Genomic DNA, 19,389 nt, shown 5'->3' with positions numbered 1-19,389 from the left:
AATGTCAGATTGTTGCTCAGTTTATGTGATGCTGTCTTACAGTTTGAATTACAATACATCTTTGTGCTGCTTATTCACTGTTTACTACTAGTACACGATGCAAATATAACCTTTCATAGTTTTGCCTAAAAGAAAACGCAAATGTAGAAATCAGATGAAGGGTTTAAAAAGAAGTGACGGGAGGAAAATATTCATGGGCTGGTGTCTTCTCCTGTCACATCACCAATGTTTGTTGGGTGCAGCGGGCCTGTAAGCTGTTCCACCGTAACAGCGTATGTATGTGTGTGTATATGTATGTGTGTGTGTGTCAGGTAAGTGCCAGCCCACCTTTCAGGAGAACATAAGGTTGTATGTGTCATTGCAGAATGGATGGCTTGAAAGAGGAGCAAAGCTATTACTTAAAGCCTTTTGTGCAGCTCCTGCCAAACTGCAGTCCAACACGCTTATAATCACCCTATATGATCTAGAAAAGGTCAACACAGTATATATCAAAGTGGCACTTGCAACCAACTTAGTGTCTGTTTGACACTGTCTGGAGGATTTAGTGTGGTTGTTTTTCACGGTGGTTAGGCTCAGAAAAGTACTGTGTGCATGATTGCATTCCCCAGAAACATGAAGATTAATAAAAGTGGAACCATTTTCTATAAGAGAAAAAAAAGGCAAACTAAAGACTTCCTTTTAAAAAAAATATATTTTAAAAATGTCCAGTTTGCTGCTTTCATCCATTTAAAGCTTATTGTTTAGTATTTCATTTTTCTCTTTTCAGTCTTTAGTTTTCTCATAACAAAGTTAATTTATTTTTAAGTGAATCATAGCAAAGCACTAGTGTCTCCAACTTCCCTCCTGTCTAAATTAAGGAAAACGGTGAGGTAATTGGACTGCCTGCTTCCTTTAAAAAAGTAGTTTGTCTTATCAGTTGCGTGTTTGCGTTGGCCCTGAAATAATGCTGAGGTAACGTTGTACACTGGAGCCTTGAACAATTGATGTCGACAGATCTGCTTACAGCGTTATGATTAACTAGCAGGCTCAAGCCGGGAGAAACATTATGTTGATTTAAACTTTCTCTATCGGTCATCTCTCCGTTGTTGTTACAGGGCCTCCCGTTATTTCCGTGTTTTTCACTGCCTTCTTCATCCAAGCCTTGTTAGGGCAGCCAACACCTCGAAAGTAAACACAACCCGTTGAACAATTAAATGTCAGACAAGGGGCTGATCCAAGCTCACATCCTCTATATATGACGAAGGAGTGCCACTGCTGTAGATCTCTGATAACATTATTGTAAGGAGAGAGGTAGGTGTGAGCTGTGGGAGCCTCTTAGTTTCAGCAGCGGCTGGCAACACACATACAGTAAGTATGAACATGAAGCTCTTTAAATAATTTATTGCTATTTTCTCTCTATATATATATATATATATATATTTTTAGATTTATTTATTTAATTTTTTGTGTGTAAGATGTTTTAAAGTGGTACGCTGTGCTCCTGCTCTGAAACAGATGTATGTGTTACCATGTTTGTTGCTATGGAGAGATCAGCCTTATTATGTAGCCGCCCCTCTCTGGGGTATTGAGTTTGGTCAAGGAATCATGTGCAGAACAAGATTATCGGTTGGATTCACGATTCATTTCACACTCGCCTTTCACGCATGCAGTACACACATGCAGCGCTGACTATAGCAACGACCGCGCGCGCGACACGCGCACGCAGCCCACACAAACAGTGATATTACTGTAAGTGGTGTTCAAATAGTGCTCTACTTGATATAGTTCATTCGCTTTGCGTTTCATTTGAGTGAGCTGGCACAAGGTGAGGTGTATTGAATTACTTACAGTCCAGTTGAATACAAAGGGTGTAAATAAAGCGTGTTGGGGGTTTCCTCAGTCGCTCTGAGCCTCGCTGCTTGCTTACTTACTGCGTACCACACGGTAGAGTCACAGCATGGCAGATGTTTTCACTCTGCCAGCAGTCACTGCAATTTGTAACTTGACAGCTCGACCTCTCACGATGTTTTCTTTTTCTAATGCGTGTTGCACTTACAATTTTTTTTTAAAAACTCCGTAGCATGCCAAGTTCCCACCATGGCTCTTTGCTTAATAAATGGCTGCAGTTCATTTATGGTAATTCCTGTGTGATGTGTGATTCTCTATCGCCAGCCATAGTGGCTCTTTTCCAACACACAAGCTTTAAGAATTGAAACAGAAGACGAGTTGAATTTCCTTTCCTTCAGCTTTGTCAGCCACCTCCCTCACTCCTTACCTCAAATCACCTAACTGCATAAATAGCCTACAACAGCTACAAGGATAACACAGCAACTGTGTGATCAGTTGAAGGTCTGCTGAAGCTGTGGGAGCCTCTTAGTTTCAGCTGCGGCTGGAAACACTAACTGTATGTTTGTGACTATGTACATGAAACTCTTTAAATAACTGATTGTTGTTTCACCCTTTTTTGTGTCTGTGCTCCTGCTCAGATTTGTGTGTTACCGCACTGTAAAATTGAATTTGTGCTTAAAATAATTTGTAACCTGTCTGCTTTAAAATCTTGAGTTTGGCAAGCTAAGAAACTTAAGTTGTGTGCACATATATCTTGTGTTCCTTAAATTTAGAATAAATAGTTGGGCTGACTAAGATGAATATGACAAAATACTCCTATCAACTTTATACTTGAAGTTAAATCAAAACGTTTTTTAGTGATACTAACAAAACATTTCAAGTTGTACAAACCTAAATCCCAGTTAAGACCACATAAAATCACTAGTAAAACCAACAAACTATTGATATCTTTAGTTGTACAAACATTCAAATAAGTTGTTTAAACTTACTATAAACAATAATAAAAGTTGGCTTGACTACACATCTTGTCAAATTAACTTTTCTTTTTAAGGCAGGTTACTTTTTCCAGGAACAGTTCATCTTAGTTGCAATGTTAAGTTCATCATACAAAAAAAATTAAAAATGCAGCTTTTTCATTTATGACTCGTGTTTTGAAAATGTGAAAATGAGTTATTTAACTTATATTAATACATTACTTTTCACTGTGATGCGAGTTTCCCATGCCACACTGAAATTAAGTCACACACCTCACAGACACAGATACACCTGCTGAGATCCTCCTTCAGGTGAAGTGGAAGTCCAAGCAAAGCAGCTGCTCTTCTTTTCTGGTTTGAAATCTCAGCACACAGGTAAAACAACAGTAATCCCAAAACTGCAGATAATCTAATGGCAGTAACAGCTTTTCTTCACATTAGATTTGACAATGACTGACACTATTTCTACAAGTGACAAGTGTTCATTTTGATGATGGTTGAGAGATTGTGATCAAAGAATTGGGCAAAATCAGACAATTCTTACTTACATCAAGGGACAGAACAGATTATGCAGCTGTATTTAAGATGTTTTCTTAACTAAAATGTGTTATACAAGTAGCTCCTTTAATAGCTCAGTGCACAGCAAGTGTCAGGTCGAGAGCCAGAGCAGGAGCAGGAGCACATATGATGGTGAGGATGCAGCTCACATTACCTGCCACCTGAGCAGGCTGCGAGCAGGAGAGTTTCTGCTGAAAACATGCACTGAGAACTGGGGAGACATGAGAGCAGCTGCTTGTTAACAGCTCTGTGTGTTTACAGCAGAGAGCAGGAGGGAAGACAGTTACCTCACTCTGCTGCTGTAGATCACAGAGCAGTTTATAATTTTAGCATCCATCATCTCACTAAGTATTGATAACAAGCTTAGTATTTAACAAAATAGGGTTTTTTTTCATTTAATGAACATAGGCAAAAATGAACTAAATGGGGTTTATGTCTATAAGAAATGCAGAAGGTGAGGGCACTGATTAAAAGTAATGTAATCTGTGTATAACTGCGTAATCTAGCTAACTTGTTTGGCATGGTTTATTCACTTGCAAAAAATATTCAGTGCTCAAAATCACTCAGAAATGGGGCACAAATATAAATCCGTAGTTTACCTATGGTAACTACAGCAACAACAAAAAAATCAAGTTAAAAAAATTGCCAATGAAATAACTAAACACTGTTGTTGCAAACTTTACTTTGATAATCCTAAACTGCCTCTTTACACCTGAAGTTGACTAACAGTTGATCTAAACTGCCTTTTCACACCTTACAATTTTTAAAAAAATCCGTAGCATGCCAAGTTCCCACCAGGGCTCTTTGCTTAATAAATGGCCGTAGTTCATTTATATGGTAATTCCTGTGAGATGCTAGCCAAAAGATGCCAGACATATAATGTATCACCGCAATACATATTCTTTATGGCTAATTAGGTTATTGATCTGAGGCTGTTCCCGCGTTAGGGCATGATCACAACACAAAAGAGTATGAGAGTATGAGTAATGCAGCTGTAAGCAGATATTTGTCATTCATTACAATGCTGGGACCTGGAGAGATTCAGATGTGCAATGATGGCTTCATATGTGTGGGTGACTGCGTGTGAAAGTGCGGGTGTGAGTGTGCATGTGTCTTTCTATATATCTTCTAATACTGTCGACGTGCAAGCTCACTGAGTCATATCAATATTGCCTGCTGGCTGTTTTCAAATGTTTGTTAAACACAGTGTTTGGTAGTAGTGCAGAGTGCAGCAACGAGATGTGAGAGATGTGTGATTTCATCATACTTCTCTCACACAATTGGCTAAAGCGTTGCTTGCTGCCTGCCCTTGAAAATGTTTTAGAAAGCTTCCCCTGCCATTGTGAAATCCCATATAGAAAATGTTTGCTTTGTATGGCACTAGTTGTGCATGTGGGTACATGCATGTGTGTTCTGCCGTATATTCATGATGAGCTCCCTTCTCTGCCTGTGCCCCTTCTCATCAGGTCTTTTTGCCCTCAGGTCAGAGTTTGACTGCTGATCCCCTGAGCTGCTGCGCTACTAAATTTACAGCACATGATACATAACCGTTCCCCTGTAAAACTCAATCAAAGCCTCCTCTGGCCACTGTTAAATATTCAGGGTAGAACAAAAAGGCTTAGCTGATCCGCATCTAGTCAGATCACTCTGCCTTTAGCTGTTTGTAGAAAACGTGGGGTCTATTTGTTACCTTTATACAAACAAAAATGTTTCTATGGGAATAAGAAAAGACTCTTGCCCAGACTCTAATCAGGAGATTTGTGTGTATGTGTGTAAATGTGTGTCTAACATATGCAAAGTGCTACTGTGTGCATATGTGTGTGTGATTCTCTATCGCCAGCCATAGTGGCTCTTTTCCAACACACAAGCTTTACAAATTGAAACAGAAGACAAGTTGAATGAAGATGCTTTCCTTCAGCTTTGTTAGCCCCCTCCCTCCCTCCCTCCCTCCTTAGTTACCTCAAATCACCCAACTGCAGAAATACAACAGCTATCAAGGATAACACAGCAACTGTGTGATCAGTTGAAGGCCTGCTGAAGTTGACTAACAGTTGATCTAAGCTGCCTCTTTGCAGAGAAACATGTTGTTAATGTGGCATTTTTCATGTATTTGTTGCATGCATTGTGCATATTTGCGTGTTTGTGTGTACCTGTGTTTATGCACAAGGGAAAGAGGAGAGGAGAAGGAGCCAGTTAGTGAACGAGTGGGAGGATAGCTTTAGTATATCATTATCATGTGGATGCCACAGTCTTGTCTTAAGATGGTAAAGGTCACATGATCTCTATTGCAGCCTCCAGTCATGTGGAAGACCTTTTTCTTCAGGAATCTTGTATCACTGTATTGTAGTCTTCTCCAAGAACGATTTCCAGTTTCAGTTACAGCATCTGGCCTCGATGCTTAATTATGCATCTGCAGTTGTGTTGAAAAGGATGAATGTACAGTACATGTGTAGTGTCCATGGATAAAACATGTTAACAGTGTTGTTAACTATGTGAATGTTTTTTTTTTCAAATATCTTATCTGGAGAATGACTGATATAAAGGAGATAAATGAGCGCTTCTTTTCCTCTCTCACTCCATCTCCCTCTGATTTTCTGTGGTTTATGTTAGTGGTTTCTATGATGTTTGGCTCTCTGCGTGCTGTAGTTCCTATACAGCTGCTCCAGCCTCCATTATCGGCCTCCCTCCAACTGTTAACCCCTTAATAGGCCAGCGGTCTGCACACTTCCCCTTTTGTCACTGCCATTTTCTCTTTAACCCTTTCACGAACAAAGAGGCCTCCCATCCCCTCCCTTCTCTTTATGTGAGGGTCCATTTTTTCCATCACTCTTTTCTGTTCCCCAGCCACCTCTTCTTCTCTGTCATATTGAAAAAAAGCTTTTTTTAAATAGAATCAATTTTACACTAAAGGCCCCAGGGGGCATTAGAGAACTGCAGCACTTAATTTCATAACCAAAAAAAAAAAAAAATCACACAGGGAAACTGTAGCTTGAGGCTGTTAGCACAAAACTTTTATCATGTGAGACATAATAGAGTAGCATGAAAGACAGCTTCTCAATGGAAGTCCGCGGTTAACTGTAGTACAGTAAAGTGTGGGGTCTGCTTATTATTGGTACCTAAAAGATTACTTGCAGTAAAGTACGAGGTGTGTATTGCATTTGGTCTGGAAGCAGTCTGTTGGTGAATACAAATGTGCTGTTTTTCCAACTGGCCTCTGTTTCACTTCACCAGAGAAAAAGGGGGTTCAGAGCCAGATAAGAATATTCAATTAGCTCGACTCTATGGAAGACCGCTGCACCAGTCAGAGCATGCTGGAGCCGGGTGACACATGGTAAGGGCTCTCTGTTAGAGTGGAGGAGCAATGAAACCTGATATCTTCTCATTTCATCTTGTCACTGTTTCAGTAATTTCCCCATTGGAATGTCAAACACATACTGTCTGCTTCAGTAGATATCGTTTTTTTCCCCCTCCCCTTTTCTCAGCTGGAAGGTCTCATCTCAGAAACCAAAATGGAAGATAATGTGAATACAGAGAAATAAAAGTGAATGGTTTTCAGATTATCACAGTTTGAGATTAAACTAGCTGTTTTTATTGCTGTTTATTTTCCACGTTAAATTGGAAAAACCCATACAGTACGTGTCCATTCATTGGCATTTATGATTGATATATTCTCTGTAACACATTGCTGAGGATTCACTTGACCCTGAATGCAAAAAGAAAAAAAAGAGAGATACTTCAACTGATTCTCCATCACTCTCCGTTTCTCTCCCTTCTCTTGTCCTCTAGCGTCTCCCATTGGCTCGTGTCCTCCTCCCATCATAAATCTCAAGCAGGACGTTTCCAGGCAACTCTCCAGTCAATCTTTACTGAGTTTGTAGCGCTATCGATCTGTCCTGTGCTATAGGTTGTCCTGGCTTCTCTCTCCGCTATTGATGTTCTTGCCTCAGGGAAAGAAAGAAAGTGCCTCAGCCTGAATTTACCGAGGGCTCGTTTTCAAATGACTTACAATCACCTCACAATGAAAATAGAAGTTGTCAGGCGGTGGCATTTATACATTGATATTGTTGTTGGGTCTCAGGACAGTGAAGGCAGGTTGATGGGAGTTAAAGACTGTGGGATTGTAGTGTGGGTTATGGTGCACTTAAGGATGATAATCTCTGTGAGGAACATATGGCCACTGTGGTCCTGTTGGGATGTCAAATAGCCGCCAGGGGAACAGTCACCTAATGAAGATGGTTTAGTCTTCTGGGTCCACATAGACAAAGCTGTATTTCAAGAGTTTTGCAGTTTAGTGTGTTTGCGAGTGTGTGTGTGTGTTTGTGTCTTGTTTCCCTGACCACATGTATTATAGGTCATATATAGAAGTACTATATATGAGAGGCCATTTAAGTCATAAATCATACTTGTTTTCATAATGTTACAGTAAACTCCTACATCACAAAATACTGACCACATTATTATCACGAACACACAACTATATCCATATGTTGTACTCTCCCATAATGTGAGAGCATAATTATACTACACTAAGACAATAGAGGGTGTACACGTAACATTTAACGCTGAAGTGGCTGAAGTCACTTTCTCAAACACTATTATTTGACATTGTTTCTCACACACTTTCATCACTCAGTTTTTTGTCCTTGTCCTTGTCTTTTGCATACACCATGATCATTTCTCACCCACAGAATAAAAATATTCATACTCACACACATAATTATAGTCTCGCACCATTTCCTCATACACAGACACTCCCGCGGTTTCATACTGTAAACTATTAGCGTCTCATTCTCTCTCACACTCACACACACACACACGTATACTAATTTACTCGCATTACTATTCTATTATTCTTTTTTCTCTTGGACATGTCTCTCTCTCTCTTAAAAACATTGTTCTTTTTCCCCATTAACCCTTTCTTTTCAAATTACCCTCATTTGCAGTTAATTTGTAATTGAGATTTATGTTTGCTGTCAACATTTTGTTTCAATGTAGGAAGTACTGTGACATTCTGCTATCACAACCCAAAGTGTTAAAAAGGAGGTTTAGGTGGTGTAATGGTTGTGACACATACCATGCAACTGCCAAATCCTGATTCAAGTACGACGAGGACTTTTGTTGCACGTCTCTCTCGCTATGCTTCCTGTCTGTATGTTGACTGTCAAGCTCTGAAGTGAAGATGAAAATGAAAGGTGTCAGGAGAAAAACAATATTTATTATGAACATTTTGCATGTAATCAAATCAAATCAAATCAAATTTATTTATAAAGCACATTTAAAACAACAGCCATTGACCAAAGTGCTGTACAATAATCATGATAAAAGCAACATAGCAAGAATACAAACTGGTGAAACAGACAGGAAAGACAACTCTCATACTGAGTTAAAAGCCAAAGAATAAAAATGTGTTTTTGAAACGATTTAAAAACAGGCAGTGAGGTATATTCAGTTGGCAGTGAAAAATGTGTTCATATACACTACAATAGAGGGCATACTGTTATAGTATAAGTGTGCCCTTATGTCCACCCTTAATCTCTTTTTATTGGTTTGACCACCTGCTCCTCCTGTCCACATGTGGAAGTGTCCTTAAGCAAGACACTGAACCCCAAGTTGTTCCCCATGTACAACGTGTGTGTACAAAACAAGTGTAAAGATATGCATGTAATGTATGACAGTAACACGTTTGTGTGACTGAGAATGAATATTTATACAGTGTTGTGTGACAGCGAGTACGATTTCTGGTCTTAACCTCCTCTCATACTTCTCAGTCTGTGCGGGAATGTGTCAAGGACTGAGCCTGCCTCTTCACGAGGGGGTTATCAGCACAAATCTGGCATCAATCAAGCAATCAGCGACAATGGGAGTCTATAGAGGCGAATGGGGCAATACTGTTGATTAGCTAAAATAAAGAGGACGCTTTAGAGAACTCATTAGTGCAACGTTGAAATGCTCCGTTAGTCCTATTTCCATGCTCAATGTCAAACGTCCAGGAGCAGGTTTTATGGAGACATTCCAACATTGACATCAACACAGCACATCGGAGGAAAGATAATACTCATCCAGACAGCCTGGAACAGGCTCTTTTTAAATTGTAGTGACAAGTAATGTGCAGTGTAATATTTTCAAGGACCTTGTCTGTGTTTTTTTTGTCTTTCACTCCCCCCTGAAAAAAGTTATCACAACAGCCTTTTGTTCTTTAGAGGTTATTGGTAATTCACATTTTCTTACTGGACAAAACTTTATTGAAATTAAAGGTAACATTTTATGAAATAGCAAAACTGCAGTAAAGCAAAGTTTTCAGTTTTTGCTTGTCTCCTCGCTGTATTTCTCATAACTAATGAATTGAAAAGTGTAATTATTGAATTAATAATAGTCAGAATAGCTCAATCAGAGTAAAAACCTTCCTCTGTTAGAAGAACTCATTTCAAAAGATTTTTTCATCCATTTAAATTGATCTAATCCTTTTATTAGCCTACTTTATAGATTAAAAAAGCAATTTATTTTTTCTCTAAATATCTAAACCTCTCATGCACATGCAAATGAGTTATGTCACAAACCACGTGGCCTCGTCCACTGTTATTGATGAGTGGTTTTTACCACTAATGAGTACAAACAAACTCACTGAGCTTAGGACATTTTCCAGGTCATATGTTTTTGTTTTGTTTAAACAACGTTACATTTGCAAGTTTCTTAAATATTCTGCAGTATTGAGTGCTGATAATGTCTTCACTTCTCCCATTTAATATCTGCAGGATTATATTCTAATATTACTTCATTAGCAAGCACATCAATAATCCGATGATTATGTTAAAAGATTTAAAGGATAGGTTCACAATTTTTCAAGTATATCTTAAAACAATAATAAGGTGCCCATATGAACATTGAAAAAGGTTTGCTCTCTGTAATAATTCCTGCTTCGTTTTTTTTCTTTTTAATAAAGAATTCCGTCTTTGTGTCTCAATAAACAGTTTATTTCACAGCTGCAGTGGACAGAGAGTAACAAAAATAGGGAATTTCGTCTGTAACTTTCAAAGATACTGAATTTTACTAACTTAGACAGTTAAAGCCTCACATTATCTTCAGATAAACTTTTAAATACATTTCTACTCAAAACGAGGACTGTGAATTTTGTCCTCCGTCACTTTCATTGTAAACGCAGTTGAAGATCTTCTATGTCAGTATAAACAGAAGGAATGATTACAGTGAGAAAAACGTGTCACTGATCGCTTCTGCGCCTCACTATTGATTTATGACACACTTTTTTCTTTCATTCATCACCTTGGATTGGTCCATATTATTTTGCCACACGTAGCAACTTCAAGGTTCAATTTGCTTATCATGTTCACCAAGCATAGTCCAGCCTTTATGGCCCCAATCTACAAATCAAGTTTCTATAGGCCCTCCCCCTTAATTTGCCGGAAATTGAAATTGTTCCTAATGAGGCAGCGGGTGTCCCACAGGGAAAGTAAATCCCCCCCCCTCCTAATCAGTTCAAACCCCCATCTCCCCAGGACCTAGTTTTTAAGACACACACTCACACGAGTACACGTGGAATAACCTTGTTGGGTCCTAATTATAATAGCATTGTGTCTCTGTTGAACACAGTGTGTTATTAGTCCTAACAATAACTAATTCCCACAGGCGTGTACCCGTGTCCGTTTTTCTCCACTGAGGTTTTGACTTGTTTTTGGCTACTTTTTTTCTCTTAATCTCTAATTGAAGAACAAGAGAGCAAGAAAATGAGTAAGAGTAAAGGAGGCTGAGCTTTGCTAGAGGCGGACGATCATTTGAAACTGAGACTTAGAAATTACTGTAAATTTATTTTCCTTTGATACTGCACATCTAGCTGTTTTATATAGCCACAATGCTGCTATCCATCGTGCATTATTTAGATGTTATGAAAGGCGATGTTTTCAGTCCTTTTTGTGTTCAGTTCAGTAGTAATAGTTTTGTCTTTCTTCTGTTTGGCTTGTTTTCCTGTTTTATTCATGTATATTTTTATCACTTTGTAAACTCACTAAAAAACAAACTAATTATGGCCACATCGTGTTTCAGATGATTCATAGCTGGAGTGAATGCGATCTTAAAATGATGCTAACATTGAATTGAACAGTATAAGAATCTTATGTGTTTTTGTCTGTTGTGACTTAATGCTATTGTCCCATATTTTAAGTCTAATTCTTTGCTTCAGTAGAGGTTATAGCATCCCTCAGGCAATTGCAGTGCTGAACTTGTTTTTGTTTTTTTTAAAGTGTTGTCACAGTTTATAGTGTGTAGATTTTTATTGTAGGATGGAATAAACTGAGCAGCCGTATTGGGTCTCCCTCCTCCCCAGGGATCCCATCAAGGCCACTGATAGTAAAAGAAACTTTAGCAGACCCCCTACCACAAGGGACTAATTGTCCTCGCTGAATGAGGGTGAGCATTTAAGCTTTCTTTAGTGCGCGAGGTGGTGGTGCAGGCAGGTTTGTGGGCCATTCATCTGGTTTTACCCACAAAACCTCAAGCACTCAACGGCCAATTCAAAACAATCCTTGTTCATGCCAATACCAAGAATCATCAGTTCAAAGCACAGGACGCTGACACATGAAACCGAGGTTCACCTCCTGTGTCCCATGGGTTTTTTACATTTGGGAGATTAAAACACATGAGTGAGCTTAGGGGAAGATAGTGGTTTTGGCAAAATAATGAAAAATTAATTCAATTCTGTCTAGCTTTGACAGTTTCAAGATTGAACTAACACTGTAATATTTTTATTAAGCTTAGCCAAGTGCTTTGATTTGCCTTTTTGCCACACACACTTCATTCGCCATATGCAGATATGGTAGATGGAAAAAAATAAATATGTGTACATGAATGATGTAGAAATATATGTCTTGTGCTGGCAGAGACAATAAAAACGTGTTACATATAAACATTTCCTGTGAATAGAAAATGTAATCTTGCTACCAGTACTTATTTTAACCTATTTTTTTTAGGCAATTAAGCAGTAAAACAAACAACTCAGTCTGAAAGAAGTCCATTCAAAGTGTAATACTACAGGTGACTATTGATAATGTTATGTATTTGAGGTATGAAACTTATGGGGGATATCATCTCTAAAAACAAATGTATGATGGCCAAACAAGTAACAGCCTTCACTGACTGTTTAACCCAGTTAGAACAGCCAGACAAGTCCAGAAAATAACTGTGATGCTGCTTTTATGACCAGGCAAAGGCAACATTCACACTTAAGCTTCTATATTGTTGGACAGTCAAACAACAATAACAACAACAAAAACAAAAGTTTGAACTAACATGTCATTTCTTCAAATATTTTATGCAAACTCATGTAGCCAACCCTCTTGCATCTCAATTGAGTGACTTCAGACATCAGCAAGCAGCCTTACTACTGCTGTTGTGATTGTCCAATCAGCACAGCTCATGTATGAATGGTAGTTATGATAACCCAAATCATTCACAATATCAAGTCTCATGTCACAGTATCAGCATTAAATCAGAATACAGTTGCTGTATTTTTGTTCTACACACTTGAGTCAACATGCACAGTCAGACATGAGTAGAGAGTGGAAAAACAAGACCTGTGCATTCTTGGCAATATGCATGTCATGTGCTTCAACACACATCTTCACAGTTGTGTCCCACACACACACACACAAATCTGAGCTACTTACTTCAGTGCACATCAAGCATTCGTCCACACACACAGACATGTGAAGTCAGCATTAGAATATTCTGTGAAAGCTCTTTGAACATCAGCTTACTGCTCAATTCCTTGGACTGTCATGTTTTGGTGAAACACTTTTAATGGCTGGAACTTATCCCACAGAAGGGCAGGAGCAGCCTTTATTTAACAGCAGACAACCCTACAGAGATATGAAGGCCCGACTATAGGGCGATGAGGGTCGGCACACAGAGGCTCACCCATAAATAGTATTTTTACCTCAACAGTAATATAGGTGACTAATTTTAATTAATGGCATTGTTCCTTAGACATATAGAGGTATTATATCATGCTATACATTTTTGAAGTTTCTTATGTTCTGACAAAATCCTTCATGAGATATATATTTGTTTCACTCACCACAGCACTCAGGGAGCTGTGATGGAGGATTTTCCTTTATGAATGTGTGGCTACAGACTCTGGTTTTCCTCTGTCTTTACCAGCGCTGAGTAATGATCCACATGCTGGTCAGGGATGGACGGAGGAGCCCTGATGCCTGCTGGCCTGTCAGAGAAATGTGACAGCGTCTAGTGTGCAGGGACAAACTGGAGAGTGTAGCCTGCAGCACTCAATCACTCCAGGGCCTGGCAAAGACACCCACAGAGAGCTGTCTTCCCTCTTTTTCATTTATCTCTTTCACCCTCTCTATCTTTTATGTTTCCTCCATTTCTAGATATCTGCCTTATTTTGTTCAGTTCCTCCTCCTCCTCCCTTCTTCTTCTTTTGCAATCCTCCTTTCATGTCAACCTTGTCAGCATCTGTCCGTCGTTCACACACACACACACACACACACACACACACACACACACACACACACACACACACACACACACACACACACACACACACACACACACACACACACACACACACACACACACACACACACACACACACACACACACACACACCTTCTCAAACAAATTTTGTTGCTGCACACTGTCTGCGTCAATATCCGACCTAATCCAACGCCTAGCGGAGGCTCAGTTTGTTAAACTAGCACGCATATGCGCACATCCACCCACCCACCCACATACACACACACACACAAACCCATAATTAAACAGACTGGCACCCACATGCTCAAACTCACAAACACACAATTCCATTTTTAGGGTATATAAGCATTCAAACTGCAGCACAGTAGCCCCATACAACACTAAAGAATGAGGATTTTCTATTAGATTTGAGCTGGCTGGCAGGAGAGGGTGTGAGAGAGAGAGAGAGAGAGAGAGAGAGAGAGAGAGAGAGAGAGAGAGAGAGAGAGAGAGAGAGAGAGAGATGCCTTCATTTAAACTGTTCTGCACTGAGGCTTTTCAATTTGATTATGAGGCTCCATTTCATAGAGCCTGGATGCTGCGTGCCATTCAGAATGAAATTGAGCCATTGGTCGGCTGGACAGGCAGCCTCCCTCTGTCTCCTCTGCGGGTGCATCAGGGGACGACCAGGGCAACGTCGGCCTGCCGTGCCCTTCCGCTGTGCTGTTTAGTCGGGTTGCAGGGGAAATGCGAAAAGTGATGGAGGCTCGGGTGGCTGGCTAAGTGGAATTGATTGAGTGCTTTGAGGTTTTGGAATGTGATGTGAGGACTCCTGCTGCAAAGTCTGTGAAGGACTCTTTAGTTTTATGGAGGAAAAGTCATGTATACATCTCGCAACTTGTGTCTCTTTTATGCTCTCTTTCATTTAATCTGTCTGGCATATTTTCCACCAGTGCAGAATCTTTCCCTTATGTGTAGAAACGCAGAATGTCAGTGCTCACACAAACTGAAGATTGCCCATATTTGGGTCAGTCCTCCTGACGTGGTACATTGACGAATGATCCAGAAACGGGTAACTAAAGCTGAGGATGTAACAGCAGCCCTGCACTCTTGGTGTCCAACATCAATCCTGTTCATTTATGTTACTGGAGCAACACTTCCTGGGACGTTCTCCATTTACACCTCAGGCTCCTGTTTTTTCCCATGACTTGTCACAACACAGCCATATTACTCTGATCAATCGTCATGTAATTGGTCATCCGAAACCTAATTAGAAGTCTGTTTTGTGCCTCATTTTTCAGTATTTCTGTTCCCAATATATAAAAATGTTTTAAGGTTTTTTAGATTAATTATGTTTGAGAAATTAAATATTATATTTATTACGACTATTAAACACCAGCGGATACAAAACCGTCACTGAAGATTATCACTGAAATGATTGCCACTTCTCCAAACTCCCAAACCTTGTCAACAACTATCAATGTATGTGTGTAAAAAAAAACTATAACTATTGTTTGGTAGAAAGCATTAAGTATTTTCTGCCGTTTGAAAATTGGAGGGGCAAAGAAAAGACAGTGACAGCCTACAGTATGTAGGGAGTGGTGTGTTTGTCTATTGTACATCTATTGTACAGTTACACTTATTCAGAGTTCAAAGTTCAGAGTTTTGACCTGTGAATCCACACCTTAAACCAATAAGAACATTCATTTTTGGGTTAGTCATGTTATTTGACTTGGCGGTGTCTTGTGTATATAACATCAAAACGTGACTTGGTTTAAAGTTAGGTTTTGAGAGTTTTAAAATTAAAAGGGACATGTGTGGAAAGAAATAATCTTCTCTTGTCCAAAGTCAGTGCATGAGCACAGAAACAGCAACAGAAAAGCCTAAATCTGACAATGACTCTGCATAATTAAGTGTATCAGAAAAATAATCTAATTTAGTGATTTTGTATTCAAAAATGTGTCAAGTGAAAGCTGCACTTCTTGGCTGGAGGAACTTTTGAAATGAGACAGCAGTTTTGTCAACTCTTTTGTACTTGGTCTTTAAATGCAGTCTTTAGACATGGCTTCAGACACAACTATGCACTCAACTAAGTGAACCGTGTACAATGTTTCACTTACTGTAGTAGGGGGGACTAATCACACTTTGACTCCTCACTATGGCAGTCAAAAGTAGTTTTCTAATGCTTAAAAGTTGTAGTGAGAGAGCAGTAAAACTGCAGCATGTTCTAGAGCAGTGCAAAACAATATAACCAACTATTTCTGTACGGGTGAGTCTCATGAATTTTCTTTTTATCAAATATTATCGTCCAGGATTCATATTTACATATCAAGCATCTCAGAAACCCTCTGAAAGTTTGACTGTGACTAAAAATACTCCAAGCTCAGAGCAGGACTACAGAGATATTTACTTCCTACACAAAAGCAAGAAAGTCTCTTTTGAGAATGAATGACACCAACATGTTGTGACTCTCAGAACCATAAAATGAAAGGAGTAAGAGGTTTTGTAGTTTCTCAGGATCAGTTATGCTGTGAATTCAACACATTCAAAAGACTGTCAGCCTGATCCACTGTGTATCTTGATGCAGGTATTAATTTATGCACTATTAAGGGCCAACACTTCTTAAAATAGCCTACTAAAAGGACCTGCAGTAAAATGATGATCAACTTCACACCAACAATATCCCTAAACTATCTTATGCTGCTTAGCACATGCATTGGCCTCAATAACAATATTGTTGATTATTTGTAACTTATCTTGGTCCGTTGTTATTGTCTCTGCACATATTTACAACATGCAGTTATTTTTATGATACTGATATTAAGTTTCCACATTTCAAGCTATTCCTAAACTATTCCTTCCTAAGCTTGACCACCACAATACTGCCCTATCAGTAGCTATTTCTACAGTATTTCCTGTCATTCAAACCTAAAGTTCACTCACTGCGCAGTCTTCAAAAGTGTAGAGGGGTCCTAATGGCACAGATTAAAAAGCAATTTAATACAGAAAAGGGGATTAGAAACACTATGGGCTGCACTAATCCTTAACCTTTAGTCCTGTTCTCATGGAGCCACAATATGCGCAAGACGATAGCATCACAGGACCAGAGTTAGTAAATTTCCATTAGGGCCGCCCTTCTTTATTCCCACCAGCACATTTAAAGGCATTAGGCATGCTTTGTCAAGGCTAATAAAAAAGGGCCAGCGGTGCTATCACACACCCCCGACTTGTTTCGGAAAAAGCACTGTTCCATGTGAAGTTTTCATAACCCATTATGATAATCTGCCTGAGTCTCTGAAGGGCAGGGGATAGACAGCCAGATAGATGCTTCTGGGGTGACTGCTGTACAGCCATTGTGTGGATAGAACATTTTCTGTCTGCATAGCCGGGACAAAAAATTCACAGGCTCCTATCTGCCAAGAACAGCAGAAACGATAGACGACTCAGTGCAAGTAGAGTGGTGTCTCATGATATCAGGTCAGAAAACTTGGGAACATTTTGTACAGGGGATTTATGGTTAAAAGTTTAGTGTATATTTTTTATCTCATTCAGATTAGAAATCCTGTACAGAATATACAATTGATTGGTTGGACATTATATTTATATGCCAAAACATGCATGTTTCACCCTGTGTTCTTCAGCTTGTCCCTAAGTTGCCCTTTACCTCAACAGATACTAGCAGTACTGTATACAGTTTCTTTTGAGTTTCAAAAGAAATGTTTTTCCTTGTTTTCCTCTTAAAATAGATGGGATCTCACATTTGGTCTCTGCAGCACGCCTGATTTGAGCATCTCTGCAGGGGAAGAGTGTTTATCTGACAGGAAACAGGGTCATGCCGTGCATTAATCATTCATATCTAAATTTGTGCAGCGCAAAGATTCAATTTTCTGCACTTTGTAAGGTTCGCTATTGGTTATATAGTTTTATTTATATATCAAGGTCCATTCATTATTTATTTGTTTATAAGCCATTCAATTTGGATGCCACTTTCCTGAAGGAAAGCTTGCAAGATACTGTCAAATAAAGAGAGAACACATGGGGGGGGTTTACTGTTGTAGTTTAACTGTGAAGTCATATTTTATACAAAAGCTTTCTTACACAGGCTTTCTAAATGAACAGATGCTTCTCTGCTCGCAGCTCTCACAACATCTTGCTCAGGAAAGAAGACCTAGAGTATTTGAGACTCTCAAATAAAAATGGGTGATATTTTGGGTTCATGCTGCATGTTTGGACACATGTCCTGCTGAGCACTAAATCTGTCTGCTTTTATAACCAAAATTGTTTTGCAAGATCCTTCCATCTCTCTGCCCTCTCCAGAGCCACAGAGGTAGAACTCCCACATCAACGCTCTATTTATAGTCCAAACGTGTGTGTCTCTTCAAGCTACTGTCAGTTTGCGCCGTTTTCGTTGTGATAGTATTGTATTTATGACTCTCCCTCCTTTTCACAGGCCACTACTGAGCAGAAGAAGCTGAGCCATGCTGGATCCAAGCCCTCCCTCTCCGAGAGCAGTGGCCGACTCCCTCAGATAGCCATGAACACCTGCAAGATTAATGGCGGAGTGGTGCGACCACTAGTGGGCAGTCTGGCGTCCTCGTCGCGCCGCAACCTTGCGGAGCTCGACTCGGAGACGCAGCCCTTGCAGACGCTGCACAGCTCTGGCCTGGAGGTGGTGGTGTCCAAGGGCAACGGCGGCGAAGATCCTAGCAAGGCGTCCAACGAGAGTTTGGTCAGGGAGGGCAGCGGGCATGGCGGAGGCAGGGCGCCGCAGAAGAAGAACAGGGACATTGGCTACAAGCTTGGCCACCGGAGGGCACTGTTTGAGAAGCGGAAGCGGCTCAGCGACTACGCACTCATCTTCGGGATGTTTGGGATTGTTGTCATGGTGACAGAGACGGAACTGTCATGGGGGGTTTACACTAAGGTAGGTTGTGCATGTGTGTGATGCGTGAGTGGGAGCATTGTGTTGTCATTGCTATTGTTAATGTTTGAGTTGTGTGGGGTTGGCAGCTGTCAGATGTATGAGGAGTGATTATTAGCACAGACACTGACATCTCTTTAATAAAGGTGACACAAATAAAGTATCGATTGGCATCAATCAAACTCATTTTTACCTTTTATTAATTTTTTATTCATTAATTTCTTGACTGTAGGCCTGCTTTTGATATGCCTTTTCATTATTGGCATCAGATTGGAGTTTATCCAAAGAATTGGTTCCACTACTGGTGGCTTTGTGGCTGTCTGTTGTTCCCTTTGATGCCAGCATCTATAAAATCATCTACTCACAGCAGGAGAGGGAGTCGGAGAGGGATTACAGGGGAAACAAGGGAAAGGGAATGAAGAGAGATACAGAGATTTAGACAAAGAGAGCGAGATAAAGACAAGTAGAGATGAAGGGAAAGGTCAATAGAAATAAAAGATGGGAATAAAGATCCAGATGCTTCAAAGTATCCAGCTGCATCTTCTACTTTCAGGAGATCAGAGTGGAGACAATGCAGCAAGCTATTGGAACAAATGGGACTCCTGGGCAAAGACACCAGCAGTGCAT

General features: G+C 39.9%; 1 protein-coding gene across 1 annotated transcript in view; it reads left to right on the top strand.

Moving 5' to 3' along the window:
• Nucleotides 1–968: 968 nt before the first annotated feature.
• The window catches only part of kcnn1a (potassium intermediate/small conductance calcium-activated channel, subfamily N, member 1a), a 45,148-nt gene continuing 26,727 nt past the window's right edge, over nt 969–19,389 (top strand). The window contains exons 1-2 of the mRNA XM_062429416.1: nt 969–1,347; nt 18,292–18,765. Of these exons, the coding sequence (XP_062285400.1) occupies nt 18,376–18,765 (390 nt within the window). The 5' untranslated portion in view covers nt 969–1,347; nt 18,292–18,375. The remainder of the gene's footprint in view (nt 1,348–18,291; nt 18,766–19,389) is intronic.

This window comes from Scomber scombrus, chromosome 11 (genome assembly GCF_963691925.1).
Source record: "Scomber scombrus chromosome 11, fScoSco1.1, whole genome shotgun sequence".
Taxonomy (NCBI): Eukaryota; Metazoa; Chordata; class Actinopteri; order Scombriformes; family Scombridae; genus Scomber; species Scomber scombrus.
Note: the sequence above shows the minus strand (reverse complement) of the source record. Positions and strands in the feature narration are given on the sequence as shown.